We start from the raw sequence: 16,992 nt of genomic DNA on the forward strand, positions 1-16,992 counted from the left end.
ATTATAAATTTCAAATATCAAACCTGATTTTCTATTTTTTATAAGGGACACCATTTTGCTATGTCATTATATTTAATGGGACTTGAGCATCCATGGATTTTGTTATCCACGGGGGATCTAGGAACCAAACCCCAGCGTATAACAAGGGTCTGCTGTATGTTACTGTTGTTGTTAATTAAGAGCCAAAACAGACCAGTTCGAAACGCTGGCTTCCCGGTGCGTTGCCCCCAACGCATGGTGTACGCACAACGCATGCTCCGATGCCAGCCCAAAGCCACCTGGCAGGCACTGGGCTGCCCACATGTTGTCCGGCTTCATGGTGCTCCAGTGAAGTGTTTACATGCTGCATGCCATAGGTGCACCATACAGCCATGGTGGGGAGGGGAAAGCCTGTTTTTTGCCAGCTCAAAAAGGAGCAGCATTTTGCCACTTCTTTTTGGGCCAGCAAAAGCCAGATTGGGGCCACGGTGTGTGGTTGCTGTGCCTCCAACCCGACTCTCTCAGGGGAAGCCACCCCTTTGAGGTGGTCTGTTTTGCCCCTCAGTCTGATTACAAACTGGAAATGTTTTTCTAAAAAAACCTCCCCAAATCCTGCTGGCTGGGGAATCTCTGTGGTATCATCCAGAAAGTAACTTTTGCAGCTGCTGGAAGACAAATGCTTCCACGGCTTGTATACTCTAAATATAGGCACATTCTATCTGTGTCTTCCAGCCTTAAGTAGTCTGGACGTTTGCTATCAGCTCAAGCACCAGTCTCAGCTGCTATGAGTCTAAACCATCCTGCGGCAGGCATGTTAAATCTAGCAGGAAATATACTTTGCATTAACTGGCCTACAGCAGGATCCACCGTGCAGCTTAACTGTGGAATTGGGTTTAAGATGGAATTCTAAGTATGCTGACTTCAAAGTAAGTTCCACTGAAATCAGCAGGGATACATCTAGAGTAAATCAGCCCAGCCCCAGACAGATCCCTATGCAGAAACAGACTTCCACACAGACAGCCAATCTGGATTTAGATGCACATCTGTGAAGGCATATCAGAATGTTGATCAGTTGAACTGCCTGAATCTTCCCTTTGATGTGGAGGTGGAAATACATTATCATATGGGAACACAATTAAAAATGGATCCAGGCCAGTACGTTCAACATTATGGTGCCAGCATATTTTTATCTTGCCTGAATTGTGAACAGTTTAGATTGAAAGTTTTTTCCCCCTTAAATCATGATAAAGGAGGGTTGGTGTTGTTTTTTAACTCTGTTTTTTAGTTTTACAGCCTGGCAAGATCTCCTATATTTCTTTGGCCCCGTATATGCCACTCTGCAACACATATGTGGCAAAAGAATCTCTCTTCCTTTTTATAATTAAATACATTAAATAAACACATTTATTGTACCCTTGCCTCCCTATATGCATTGTTTCTTTGTAGGAAAGGACCACTGACGATGGCACAAGATAACTGAAAAGGCAAGCTGAATGAATGAATGAAATGTTGAGTGTGATAATTGTAGCAAATTATAGATTTATCAGAATCACACACCTGGGCTTTTCCTTTTCTACTTTGAGGCTTATGCCTTAACAATATACAACTTTTTCTCATTATTGAATGTTTGTCCTTAAGATAACACCATAATTGATTCAAAATAAGTCTTCTGAAAGGATGCATGATATATCATCATAAGCCTGCAGTTCTGAATCTATTATCCGCTACATTGCATAATGATGCACCTTATGTAATGGGATTTTTATAATTCAAGTGACATCAGTGCAAATGTGAGACTATTACTAGAAATACTAGAGTGTTACTAGAAAATTGAGCTTTTATGGCTTTGCTTATTAGTGTTGCTAACATACACTAAATAATATGAGCTGCACAGCAAAATGCATATATAGCAGGAATCCATAAACAAAGAAGAGGTATTTGGCAAACCAGACACAGTATCAGCATTTTTTAAAATTGTGTGTGATGTAATCTGGTAGCAGCCAGACTGCAAATACAAATGATTGATAGAAAATATAATAGGATCAATATTTCAAATAACATTTCCTCTTCTTTTGTGTAATATCCATTTAACTCCACTCTAAGGTATCTCGTAGGTATTTGATCGTCTATAGTCAAAAAAGTAACTTCTCTATGCTCTGGGTATTATGCCATCACAGAATTCTTCCTATTCTAAAAGATTAAGACTCTGTCTCCCAAAAGGGAGGAATGGCCTCTGCCTACATGGATATCACTCCATACTGTCTTAACAGAGAACAACAACTACATCTTAACAAAATGTAGGTCTGTGACTCTAACATTGTAACATTTTCCTTTCTCCTATATGATTTTTAATACCTTTGTCTGAAGATGAAGCCAGTGGAACTTTGAAAGCTTACATTATGTATATTGTACATTTTGGTTGGTCGAATAAAGGTATTTCTGTTTTGTGGATGTTGGCTGTTGTTCTATTTTGGTGTATGGACCACATAGCTATCCCTGGATATGTTTCCAGTGTAAGTAGTTATAGGATTGCATCCCTAATGTCTTGATTAAAGGCTGATCGACTTAAGTGCAGGAAAAAGAACATGGTATGTGTGGTTCTCTGTGATGATGATCAAGATACCAGAGAAAATGGTATATTGGTGGGACGATTATGATAATGATGTAGTAGTAGTAGTAGTAGTAGTAGTAGTAGAGAATAGCACTCAACAGCAGCCCCGGGAAGATCTGTGTCTGGATACAAAGTTTAAAACTTTCTACTTGATAGTATCATTGAGCTGTCTTATCAGCTAGAGAGCAGGATTTATTTAGCAGCAGGGTTCAGTGGATATTAGAGCAATAGAACCTGTAGAATTAATTTAAAAGGAAGAGGAGAGAGGAGCATGGGTATTGTTATTTACTTGGAGGAGTAAATAAATTCAAGCAGCATTTATGCATACAATTTATTGATTTTATAAAATATGACAGCTGTATAAGACAGTGGAAAATTGCAGAGTCTGGTCTTACTGAGGCTGGAGTTCAAATCAGAACAGGATCATATATCTACACCAAGCCATATACACAATATATTTGTTATTTGCTTCCATGTTAGAAAACTAAATTAAACTTTTCCTCAAAAATCCCTGAAAAGGAACAGGCAAGTAAAGCTCTCTAAAATACTTTAGTATTTGCTACACTGTACATAGTGTATAGTATATTTTTAATAGTAATTTACTAACAGTACTGAAACACAAGCTGAAACACAAAACTGCAAGAACAAATTCAAGACACATTTATTAGTAAGTGTAAAGCCAATACAAATAGAAGAATTAACTACACAGTGATTTTCTTTTCCACATATGTACTGGAATGAAGACAACATTCTTGAGGCAGGGCATTCCAAAACTCTAAAACCACAACTGAGAAAGCTCCCCTTCTAATGGGTGATGAGCTTATCTTACAGAGTGATGAATCTGGAGCAGGGTCTCATAGAAAGATTTGAACATTTTTCAGAAAATCATACAGGAAAAGATATTCCTTGAGATGTCTGGAGCCTACTTATGGCTTTAAAGATCAAAATGATTGTCTAGAATTGGGCACAGAAAACATCCTTTAACCTATATAGCTATTTTAGAACAGGTATAGCAGGATTGGTCCTGATTAGTACTTGGATGAGAGACCACCAATGAAGACCAGGTGCTGCAGGCTGTGGGGGAATACAGACCAATATTTTGTGCCAGCCTCTGAGCATAGTCACGGTGTAGCGTCCGCATGCTCGATGCTGTGACCCTGCCTCATCACACCTTGATGCCACACGTTCATTTACATGGTGTGCAGCATCATGGCGCTACTCAGGCGCAGTGTCCCAACAGCACAGCATGGAAGGAGCATCATTGGGGCTTCTTTTTGCTCCCTGCAGAGGCCGTGGCGTGCAGTTGCTGTGGCCCCAATCCAGGGCAAAAAGAGACGGTGTCCAGCCGGCCATCTGTATAGCTCCTATGTTCCACAGGAAAGAACTGGCAAAACCACCTCTTGAGTAATTCTTGGTTAAGGAAGCCCTATGAAATTCATGGGTAACCATAAATCAATGGGTGATTTGAAGGCCTACAGACAAACGCACACAGAGAGTATGTTTAGCAGCTCACACAGCAGCTCTAGTAGATGACTGGCTATTATCTGTACTAGCTCAAGTTTCCAAATAGTCCAATATGGAAATATGCATTAATAAAATGTTTTGTCAGGTATTTGGGTTATATTTAACCTAGTTAGAATACTCTGAACAAATATCAGTTGTAAATTTCATTTTACACACTTATACTATACTTTGTGTGTTATGTGCCTTCAAGTCACTGCCAACTTATGTCAACCTTAAGGCAAACCTATCATAGGGTTTTCTTGGCCAGATTTTTTCAGAGGAGGTTTGCCATTGCCATCCCCTGAGGCTGAGAGAGTGTGACTTGCACAAAATCACCCATGGCCGAGCTAGGAGTTGACCCTTGGTCTCCAGAGTCATACTCCAACATTCAAACCACACCTATATCTAAACTTTGCATTGGATGGAAATTAAGGCCCAAACAGACTGCAGAAATAATCCACCTTGAGACTACTTTCCTCCCCTGGTTCAGTGCTAGGGCATTTTGGGACGTATCATTTGTTGTTGCCCCAGAGCTCTTCTCTGACAGATAAGGCTCAACACCTCACAAAACAACAGTTCCCAGGATGCCCTAGCACTGAGCCAGAGGCAGTTAAATAAAAGCAGTCTCAAGGCCAATTATTTCTTCAGTCTGTTTGGGCCCTAAGTAAATAAATGTCTTTTCTATTACTTGTGTGGATCCCATGCTCTTTGGAGAGAAACACATTTTCTTTCCTCTCTGTTTAGCAAGGAACCCAAGTCAACTGGCCAAAGATGTAAAAGATCTTGGAGCTTTCTACACTAGTCTGCTCCCTCTCTTGCATGGAATTCCTGGTAACTATGAGATGGCTCAAAATGGCCACAAGATGGGTAATTCAATACAATGCTGACAAACTATGATCTATTCTGTAACTATGAAGTATGCATGCTACAACCTTTGGTAGCAGAGGATATATATTCTGTAAGAACTGATATGGATAACAGCTGAAATGTGCCTCAATGATATACTCTTGTTGTCAGTGGTATTGTCATACATTTAGGAAGCCTTCTCAAAGTTAATTCTCCACTGTAGTGACTGCATAAAGCGTAAAATAAGTGAACAGCTTGTGGCCTCCAGATGTTGGCAGGGTAACGGCAACAGCATGCTACAGTCCCAATCTGGCCTTTGCAGTGGCTTCTTTTTGCGCCCTGCAAAGGGCACAATAGCCACGGCGCCACGGCTTTACAGCACTCCTTCAGCGCTGCATCATGCCACCCTGGGGGCAGAGTCAGGGTGTGTGTCTTGTGGACTCTATGCACCGCCTCCGCCCCCAAGCTGGCCTTTAAGGCTGGTTTGCACAGGGCCGTTGTGGCAGTGCAACTGCTTTTCCCAATCACCATTGGCTGTGATCACTAGAACCACTCCAGCAACATCTGGACTCTCCTTGGTGTGAAGCATCAACGATCTGAAAGTGTATACAGGCATCTTATAGATGGTGCCAGTATGGTAGCTTGACAGATGGGAGTTGCTCATCTGTAGTGTGTTGCACCATCACCACAATTGCTGCTATAGTTTAGCAGTGATCATGTGGCATGGGATTGTATACAGATTACAGTTGGAGACTGGGCACTGAAAATGACCAACTTGTTTTGGTAATCTTACCAGCTCTGTATTCTAGTTTCACTTTCTTCCTTTTTCTTGACATCTTGACTTGTCTCTAGACTATCAAACTTGGCAAAATGTAAGTTGGTGATGTTCATATTAAGAGGTTTCCCCTTGTGAGCCAGCCCTATTGAATCTCCATCAAACCATATACTGTCGAGTCAACCTATGGCAACAAATATTTGTATAAGGTATAGCCCACTCCATTGGATAGACCCAGACTATCCAATGTATACACCATCCACACTAGTTCTAAATAGCACCATCCACACATAGGGGTCAGAATCCAACAGGCCTGAGGAATCTCAAAGTTTACAGATTTTTTTAATGTATGTATTAAGCATATGGGGAAAAAGTTCTAGTGTGGTGTATCTGAAACAAATCATTGGGACTGGACTGACAAGCCTGAAAGGGGCAGCTCTTTGCCACCACTGGAAGCGCTGGATTGGGGCCACAGTAACCGCATGCCCAGCCATGTTGCCGCTATCTGGCATTTTTCCGGAACAAAGAGAAGCGCCAAAATGTCGCTTCTCCTTGGCTCGGAAAAGGAGTGCCCTTGCGGTGTTATGTCCACTGACACCCCGACAATCATGAGTAGAAAGGGGTGGCCCCTTTTTCCTCCAGATCATTCCCATGGCCGTGCAGTTGCCACAAGAACAATCCGCTCTAAGAAGGAGATGCAAAATGCAGCTCCTTCCTACGATGCTGCCATGACACTATGACCGTTTGGATGTGTTGCACAAGACACTTCATGGACGCACACCCCATGTGCGTGGGGCCGTACAGTCATGCGCTGCTGTGACATGCTAGGGTTCAGGAGCGTGCAGTTGCTATGTGCTGCCGAACCCTAGAACCAGCCCCATGACGGCACTTCCCAGCCATTGAGACAATGAGCTGTCTTTTTCCAGAAAGGACAAAAACCATGGTGAGGCTAAAAGCAGAGCATGGGGAAATTACTTTTTAAAAATTACAACTGTGCCAGCCAAACTGGTTGCAGGATTCTAGAATGTGTAACTGAAAGGGGTCACTTTTACAAGCTTCGGTTAAAATGTTAACGCAATGATCTAAGAAATGCCCTGGTTGACTGGTTGAAACACTGAACAGAAACATTTCTATGTTGAAAACTTTTTTACTAGTTTAGCTTGTACAGAACTATATCAGAGATGCCTACATAAGGACTGTAACAACTGGACTGGAAAGGCAAGCATGAGACAAGTAGGAGAGGCCATTGTTCTTCAGTATAACTTTTATCTGTCAGTATGAATTCTCATGCTTTACTGAGCTTCTACATACTTCTCAGTGGATTACACTGTATATCTGTGTGTGTTTCTGTATCAGTCAATTTGTACACTGAGTCTATAGTTTGCATCTACTGCTGAAATAATCAGTAGAAATACTGAAATGATCTAATTACTTAGTTTATTCAAAATCAGAGCCTATCCCCCCTCCCCCCAAAAAATCTTAATTCAATGCAATGCAAAGAACTGCTAGTAATCCTTTCAAGTGCTACCAGATTTTCACTTCCATGGGATATGAAAAGGAAGAGATTTTTAGCCCTGCAAGATTAAACAATCATTGGGATTTAAAGGCTTAATCTGTTGGTGTTTGTACTGGAATAGCTTACCAAGTCTCCAGCTCTAAGTGCAATTGGATGCAGCATTAGAGTCATTTATTTTAAAAAGGAAAGGGAAAAAAAACCATGCTCCCTAGTAGAAGTGATCTATCTTTTGAAATGTGTTGTGGCGTGAAGCTGTAAAGCTGTCCTACAGCCAGTATTTCTTTTTTTCACTCTCTGGGAGGATAGCACTGCTGGGGGGAGGGAAGAGAGAAGGGGGAGTTGCTCCGTACATGAATCTAAGCTATTGTCTGAGACACACGTCTGTTTTAAAGAAGTATCACAAAGCAGACTGTTACTTATTCAGATGCAGAAGCTCCTTCCATCACACAAGCCAGCCCATTCAAGTCACATGCCAGAGATCTCAGCAGAATGGGCTGCTGCAGCTGCTTCAAATCTGCTGTCTAACATTAGAAGCAGTTGGACAAACCTGACAGCCGCCAGCCTCCCAACCTCTGCAGAAGACAGGGAAAAGATCTGGGAACCCAGCACAATGTTTGCTGAGGAGCTGTGGCTGGAAAATGAGAAAGCCTGCACAGTGGTTCACAAATCTAAGCGAGGAAGGAAGCGCCAGGAGCTGCTGGCAGTGGCATTGGGGGTTAAGATGGGTGTCAAAGGGGCACTCTTGTGGCAACCTCTGAAACTCTTTGCCTATTCGCAGATCACATCTTTGGTCAGGAGAGCAGCGTTAACACAAAATGACAACCATTTCAACTATGAAAAAGCACACAATTTTAAGGTAAGGACATCTATTGACTCCTGTTTCAAAAGCTGTTGTGTTTGAGCTTTTTTTGAAACTCATGTTTTGTTCCTTTTGTTAGTTGTTCTCTCTCTTGCCTCCCCAGCCCAACCCCCATATCAAGTGATACTGATTTTCTCCATACTGTACTAATAACATTTGTTTGAAACTTTGTGGTACAAAGAAAAGACTCCAAAGAAAAATAGAAGGGTCAGAAAGGGGAGAGGAATTTAGTTACTCAGAATCCATGGATCTCACAGAGATATGGACTACATTTATGCTCCTGATGTAATGGTGTTTAGTAACTGTAATATGGGTTACCTATTGGGGTAACCATTGAAAGCAATGGTGTTTAGTAACCTTAAGCATACTGTATATACTCATGTATAAGTCTAGAAATTTCAGTGAAAAATTGACCCCAAAAACCTGAGTCGACTTATCCATGGGTCAATATGAGTATTGTACTTTAACTCTTATTTAAAAAGGAACCATCCCCTGATGAAAGACAAGAGTGTAATCTGTCCTGAAAGCACTGAGCCTCTTCTATTCTCTTATCCATCCAGCCTTTAGTGTGAGCAGAAACAGTTATGCCTGCTGGAATTTTGTAAATTCTTTGGCATTGTTTTCTTTGCTTCATCCCTTAGATCCTTTGTTACATGCACCTAAGTTTTATTCTCAACTTATCCACGGGTCATATCAAAATCCATAATTTTGACCCCAGAACCTACCCTCGACTTATACATGAGGTCGATTTATAGTTGAGTATATACAATACCTAGATGTAACTAAGGTCCAAAACACACTGCAGAAATAATCCAGTTTGAGGCCGCTTTAACTGCCCTGACTCAATGCTAGGGAATTCTGGGAAGTGTAGTTTGGTGAGACATTTACCCTTCTTTGTCAGAGAGCTATAGTGTCATAAATAAACAACAATTCCCAGAATTCCCTAGCACTGGATTATTTCTGCATTGTTTTGAAACTAAGTCGCACTTACAGCAATGAAACTTGTTTCTGAGGAAGCATAGTAGATGGACACAGGACAACAGCCTTATGCTTGTAAGCAAGATCCTTTGATTTATGGCTGCTGTGTAACATAAGGCATTGTAAAATCGAGTACATTCTAAATTTGATTTTAAAAAATGTCTCTGTCCCATCTTTAGTTTTGCCTGTGAAGGTAGCCCCCATGCTAATCACTCAATTGAAGGGAAAAGGATGTGGAGCTGTGATATCCACACAGAGAGGTGTAGTGCCATTCATTGTCTAGTATGCTTTGTTGGGCTCCATGTGCTAAGAAAGTATTATTGAGAGTACTGCTGAACTGGCTGATGGAGAAACCTTTTGCTGTTGCTTGTTTAATCTCAAAAGCTATTACAAATATGAGGAGGCTTCCATGATGTCAGTTTATAACTGCAGGAAGCCTATCTCCCCTTCTTCTTGGCAGTTGCTGAGATTATGTGTTTGCATATAGGGGTGATTCATTCTTAGAAGCTTGCCTTCCAGACATCTTGTTGTTTGTCTTTTTGGGGGAAGTGCTGCATTTACTCTGGATTGAGCCATTCTGCAGAGATCACAACTTGTTAGAAATGTTCAAACTCCTATTCAGTGTGTATCAGAAACAGACAGATGATAACTCTCTGTAATCATAAAGGCGCATGTTCTGGTTTACTGCTTGCTTTGCCAGGAAGTTATGGCTATGTTCACAACTATCTAAAAACAACCCAACCTCTATCAAGGCTGCAGGGGTAATTCACTAAAAAGAACCAAGGATATTTTGTAAATTGCAGGGAGGGTTGAAACCACAGCCTGCCTCCAACTGGGATAGATAATGGTTATCACAGAGTACTCTTGTCCACAAAAGTCATAAACTGTGAGAAAATAGTATGTAGAGAGATCTTGTAGCACCTTTGAGACTAACTGAAAGAAAGAAGTTGGCAGCATGAGCTTTCGTAGACTTCAATCTACTTCCTCAGATGATAGTAAACTGAAATCTACGAAAGCTCATGCTGCCAACTTCTTTCTTTCAGTTAGGGGCTGTACGTATGGGCGGTGGGATGCTGCCCCTTTTTGCCCCAGATGGAAGCGGTGGCAACTGCCTGCTGCGGCCTCTGCAGGAAGGAAAAGCAAGCCCCGAAAAGGGGCTTCTTTTTTTGCTTCCTGGAAGGGGTGTCATAGTCGCAATGGGCGGCATGGTGATGTCCCTTCTGTGCTGCGCCATTTGGGCGCTGCTCAAGAGTTGCGCCATGATGCCGCGTGCCCTTCATGGTGTGATGGGGATAGGGTCACAGCGTCCAGCATGCAGACGCTATGCTATGACTCTGTCCACAGGCCGGCACAAAGTGCCAGTCTGTATTCCCTCTTAGTCGTCTTTCTTTCAGTTAGTCTTGAAGGTGCTACATACTGATTCTACAGACAAACACAGCTATATCATTGAATTCTACCACTGTGAGAAAATAGTATTTTGAGATAAATGTATTAGTCTGTCATCTCCTAATCCAAGGTGAATTATTTATAATTATTCAGCAAATGTCTCCCCATTTTATTCCTTTCCAATGGTTTGACCAGAACATACTGAACACCTACTAAAATGAGTTTTTTTTTTTTTCTTGGACTGTATAAAAACATCTAGAACTATATGTAAAAATGTTGCCTAAGAATCTGTTTTGAGCTTTTGTCATAAAAGCCAGTGCTTTTTCAAAGGGTGAAAGGGACTCCCACTTCTCTCTTGTTGAAAGCATCCTTAACCATTTTCAGATTTTCCCTTAGTCATCATTTTCTATGAAAAATGGTTTCACTTTAGCCAGAAAAATATTTTCTCATGACTTAGGGCATATTTTCCACACTGACCTATACATTCTTTCTTTCCTCTTCAAAATTCCCCTTCTTTGGTCTTTGATTTAAAATTGGATGTCTGCCCAGAACCTTTTATTTGTTCACTCTAACTGTTCTGCTTGCTTCCTGTTTTAAAAGAGCTATAATTTAGCTGGTAAATCATATGATTCATTTTTCAAACTTTAAATGCATGACTTAGAAACTGGATTTTTTTTTTAAAATGCCTCATGTGAATTTTAAGTACTTTGACTATCTGAAAAGATCAAGAAAACTGTACAGTACATTGAAATAAATACCTATTCATCATGCAGAAACACAATCTGATCTAACATCCTTATATTAAGAGTGTGCATATTGTTTTGCAAAAATGAAATAAATTGAAGATTTTTCCTCAGTGTATAATATTTATGACCTCTTTTTTGCAACGAGTGTACTAAAGACTGCTCACAAGTAATCAACACAACCAAATCACAAATACAACAGAACAATACATTTAAAAGAGTAACAACTATTTTTAAAAAAAAAACACTAAACATTGTATAATAAAAGACATGCTAAAATAAATCTGTCATTGGTCAGCCAGTCTTTTCTTTCTACCAAGGCTGTTTAACAACTTGCATGCCACAACTAAAAAGGCCCTATTGCTTGTTCTCCCTGCCCAATCTCACTTCAGACAATAAGAAGAAATAAACAAACACCTCTATAATAGAATGAAGTTCATGGGTATTCATATGAAAAGAGATAACTGGCTTTAAAGGTCAATGTCAAGACTTGGAAATTAATTGAAATGATTGCCCTTGGCAAAGGATTGGAGTATTACAGTACAGTCGGCCCTTCTTATACACGGATTTTTTTATACACGGATTCAAGCATACACGGTTTGAAAATGTTCCAAAAAAGTATAAATTTACCTTGATGTTCCATTTTTTATTAGGGACACCATTTTGCTATGTCATTATACTTAATGGGACTTGAGCATACACGGATTTTGTTATACACGGGGGATCTTGGAATCAAACCCCAGTGTATAACAAGGATCCACTGTATAGCTGTTTTAATGGGCCACCCCACTTAGAGTCCAAGATGGAAGTGACAGGGTTACTAGTGACTGAGGTCAGTTCTAGGTTTCTCTCCTTAGGGACACAGCTTGCTTACTAGGAAAAAAATGGTGAATGTAATGTTGGGTGGTGCCTCCCATGTCAGTGGAGCAGTGCATCTACTCTGGGTTTACTCAAAACATTAAAGGAATTTTCATAGATCCTAGGTTCAGCATCTTTAACACCTCATTTACAGTTTGGACTAAAATCCAGAGCTGAATCATCATCCCACAGATATGACGGCCACTAGCTGCCTCTAGGCAAAAGATATTCCTGGTGTTTTAATGGGAGTTAAATACCTATCCCAACTCATGACCATTCCCTTTAGTCAAAATCTGTCTTTACAGCCTCACAATAAAATAGTAAAGGCTAAAAGTAAATGTAGGTGCTTTCTGAAATTCAGCAGTGACTGTTCCAGCAATGAATACCCAGCCCACAAAGAAGGCTTCTCATCACCCAGCTGAGTGACAACTTGCAAATCCAAATTGGTCCCATAGATTTACTGCAACTCTACAGGGCTGCATGCATGGACCCATTAAAAATGCCACAGATCTACTTACCATCTCTTTGCAAATGGGGCTGGATTTAGCCTTCCTGATTCCTCTTTGCTGCTGAATAAATTTATTGGCAGGACTGTTTTTTTAAAATGTTCCATGCATTCACCACTGGCTGCTCTGCACATAGTTGTTTAGGCTGGGGCAGGTATGGCATCAGTTCATGAATGTGAAACATATCAGCTAATAAATTTGTCAGTTAACAAAAATAAAACTTGGAGTTGATGATCAATAAGTATTTAATACTAGCTCACCTGTGTTGGTCCCAGTACTCCGTGGAATCTGATGAAAATAATAGTCACTTCATAAAAAGCATTTCAACCACTTGTTATGGAACATTTTAAAGATAGCTGTGCAATAGAAATTAATGCATATGGTGAGGACAGTTCATGACATAGAGTTCATCAGAATGTTTGACATGTGCTACTGTCAAGGAACACACAATAAAAGCCATTTGCTTGCAACTTTATCCCAATTGGCTCAAAAGGTCACTTTTTTTGGAATAACTGAATATCAAATAATCTCTTCTTGGCAGTAGATAAAAATAGGAAATAGGTTTAATAAGTTCAGCAAAAGCTAGCCTAGCTCTTCTCTTTCCTTTGTTTTAAAATTTTAAATAAATGTATTCAAAATATTAATTTATACAGTACAAAATACTTGCCTGCAGCACTTTGAATTGACGGTGCTCAAAAGATAATAAATTCATATTAATGTTGTTCTGGATGAATTAATAGCTGAATCTAAGCTACTAATTCATTCGTTTTGGTCCTAAACTGGTGCCTGTCATCAGTAATGGACTGGATGAGGGCAAAAAAATTGAAACTTAATCCAGACAAGACAGGGGTGCTCCTGGTTAGAGAATAGGGATTCAGCCTGTGCTGGATGGAGTTACACTGCCCCTGAAGATGCAGGTTCGCAGCTTGAATGTGCTCCTGGATTCAACTCTGAGTGGTGGCTAGGAGTGCATTTGCTTGTGCTCCAGATGAATCTGTTTCCTGAGACATCAGATCTGGCCATAGTGATACATGCCTTAGTTACATCCCTGTTGGACTACTGTAATGTGAGGCTGCCCTTGAAGAGTGTTCAGAAATTTAGTTGGTCCAAAGAGCTGCAGCCAGATTACTCATAGATGCTGGTTATAAGGACTACTTTGTTTTACAACTCCCTTGGTGCAACAGCTGCACTGGCTACCAATCAGTTTCTGGACCCAATTCAAAGTGCCTTTCTTTCTCACCACTTTTACAGGCACATCTGGTGGTAACATAGGAGAAGGCCTTTTCAGTGGCTACCCCAGGCCCTGGAATTTCTTTCCCAGAGAAGTTAGACAGACACCCGCCTACTTTCTTTTCACAGATAAGAAAAGACATTTCTGTTCCAACAGGCATTTGATGAATGATGTTATAAAGCTCATCTTACATAATACACTGGGTATAGCTCATTGTTATGCTGGAGTGTCTCTGTGTGTGTTTTAATTATATATGTCTTAACCTGGCTTAAATAATAATAATGATGATATACTAACATCCATACATCTGGGTGAAAGAAATTTGAAATATTTGAACATTCTCCTAGAATTAAAGGAAGATTTGAGAAAATCTTCTATCAGATGGATGGAGACCGCTTATGGTGTTTTGATGATTATTCAGTCTGTTCATTATGGTTATTATTTTAAAATATGTTAGCACAGTTATTTCTTACCATATGGTATGACATTGTGGCAGTACACATTCTATTCTCAAACAGCAGATGAGGAACAAATCTGTGTCTGCACTCTACCACTTCAGAAGCTGTAAACACTATGGAGATGTCTGAACTGCACATTGTAGTACCCAGAGAGAAAGATGCTATTTACATGGCTAATTTGTATTCGGTATTGCTGATTTCATGTCAAAAATCAAAATAAGTGTCTTTCCAGTTCATCAGTTCTGACGAACTGCTAGGAAATAAACTTGCGGACTATAACCATGTTGTTTCCCTTCCAAATAAAATTTGGAGAGAGGGGTTCATATTGAAAAATCAAAAAGAGCACTACATGTTGATCTAGATTCTCAAACAAGAAGCATGGGAAAGAATGTGTTTCTAAACTTCTAAAATCCTTAACTATTATGGCACTTCTGTCCAAATTCAGATGGTATCTAGTACCCATCAAAACTATGAACTTACAATTCATGAAGATGTGCTGGAAAAGAAGTGATAAAATGAGGGTGTCCTCATAGAAAGATAGTGAGTGAGGATGTTTGCACATATTAAGAAACTTCCTAGGGATATATTGCTGTTTGATCTTATGATAGTCTTGTTGGATATTATGGTCAAGAAAGCAATTCATAAACTAGAAGGCAGCAGATTGTGGAGGTTGCCTTCTTTTATGAGAAATATTAAGAACAGATAATTTCTTGCTTCAATTAAAAGGTCGTCACAGCTCCTGAATTTAGTGATGGTTTTATAGAGAAGGACATACCCAGATCTAATTGTAATAAACTTGGCTAATTGCAGATATAAAAGACCACTCACGTTCCCTTCAATAATACTATACTGATTACAGAATGGATAGCTAACTAAATTATAGATAACAAACAAATGTTACTGAATTCTTTATATGAATATCCAAACAAAAATCTGTTTTAATTTTTATTGTTCCTGAGTATTCTGATTTCTTTTATTGGCATGGATTTGTTGAATTATATGTTATGCTATTCTAAAATGTAAGGAGTGTATTATTTATTTTATAATCATAGCCTCTTGGCTCACTGCAACCAGTGCAAAGGGGGCATGAATAAGAATACAGTCAGTCCTCCACATTTGGGGCTTTGACTTTCCCGGATTTGATTATTCATGATTTGAATAATCTATTCTCTCTAGGAATATCTAGGTCATCCAGACTGACTCTATGGTCAACTTCTTCCAGAAGACATACTTGAAGACCTAGAAGATGTTCTCACCAGTGCTTACTGTGGGATAAGCACTGGTAAAACGCCAATAAAACATCAGGGAAGGCTGTGTATATGTGTGTGAAATCTCTACAAAAATTTTCATACCCTCGCTTACCGTGGGGCAAAAGCTGGTAAAATGCCAGTAAAACCTCAGGGAAGCACATGTGTGTGAAAGGCTGACATGCTTCTGAAACGTCAGGGAATCATCCCCTCAGGTCTAGTATCCTTAAATCGTTCGTGAAGCAGCAGTTTCCTATGAAGTGAAACTTTGCGTTCATAGGAAATTGCTGCTCCGTGAACGATTCAAGGACGCTAGAGGCGAGGGGACAATTCCTTGATGTTTCAGAAGTGCATCAGGCTTTCAGACACATGTGCTTCCCTGATGTTTTACCGACGTTTTACCAGCTTTTACTGTGCTTTAAGCACTGGTATGAAAATTTTCGTAGAGATTCTTAGACAGAACATTTCTCTAGGCAATTGTAAGTCCTCTGGTACAATTCTGTGGTCAGCTTCTGGCAGATGTTGATCATGGGCTTGTGCTGAGGGACCTAGAAATTCCTAGAGAGGTGTTTTCTCGGGTTTAAAAAAAGAGTATTTTTTTTTATTTACAGTTTTTCCACTTTCACAGGGGTCCACTGCCCCTAAACTCAGCAAATGTGGAGGAACCACTGTATATTGATTCCAATGGCAGAAAAAATATCATTTCCCACATTTTGGACCCTTTTCAGGGTTTGTTGCAGAGATATAGAGGCTAGATTCTCTGTAGCTTCCTCTGTACTCCTATTGACGGGTGCAGGAGCCTCAAGCAACACAAGTATAATCCTGCAGCTGGGTCTCTCTCTCCACCAGGAGGACACTAGCAAAATCAGTTTCTTTGGTCCTTCAGCTGCCAAATGCCAGTAATGAAATTGCCTCTTGTTGTTTGCCTTCACTTCCAACTTATGGTGATCATGGGGTTTCCTTGGGAAGATTTGTTCAGAGAGGATTTGCCATTCCCTTACTCTGATGCAGAGAGAGTGTGACTTGCCCAGTGTCACCCAGTGGGTTTCCATGGCTGAGTTGCTCCCCACTCCCCCAAAATATATAAAATAAAGAACTAAGAAAGGAAGGAGAATTTTCTTCTGGATTTGCTGATAGAACTATTGTTTTTCCTTTCTCAGACATCAGCCCTTATCCAATAAATTTAACCAAGCATTATTTGCAATTATGAGTTGGGGAATGTTGAAACTGCAAGTTCAATTGAATTTGCAATTATGAGTTCGGAATATTGAAATTGTTTTCCTGAAATGCTACAAATAGCTTAGATTCTTATGTAGACTGAAATGTCGTTGGAAGTGACACTAACACTGCAAAGTCTTATTTGTGTTAAAAAGCCCTTTTGTATACCCACAACCTCTGGAATGGAACTTTTTAAAGTGTACATCCATTGTTTCTGCATGATTGCTACTAACATTTTTTGATAGCCAGAGGTCTACAGTTGCATCATACCAAATGTT

General features: G+C 40.0%; 1 protein-coding gene across 3 annotated transcripts in view; it reads left to right on the plus strand.

Annotated features, from left to right (window-relative positions):
• CHN2 (chimerin 2) overlaps positions 1–16,992 on the plus strand; it is a 187,639-nt gene that overhangs the window by 148,322 nt on the left and 22,325 nt on the right. For 2 of the 3 annotated variants that reach the window (XM_042471514.1, XM_042471515.1), the window contains exon 7: positions 8,009–8,086. The exons of the other annotated variant lie outside the window; for it this stretch is intronic. In XM_042471514.1, the coding sequence (XP_042327448.1) occupies positions 8,009–8,086 (78 nt within the window). The remainder of the gene's footprint in view (positions 1–8,008; positions 8,087–16,992) is intronic. 3 annotated transcript variants of the gene reach the window in all.

This window comes from Sceloporus undulatus, chromosome 6 (assembly GCF_019175285.1).
Source record: "Sceloporus undulatus isolate JIND9_A2432 ecotype Alabama chromosome 6, SceUnd_v1.1, whole genome shotgun sequence".
NCBI lineage: Eukaryota > Metazoa > Chordata > Lepidosauria > Squamata > Phrynosomatidae > Sceloporus > Sceloporus undulatus.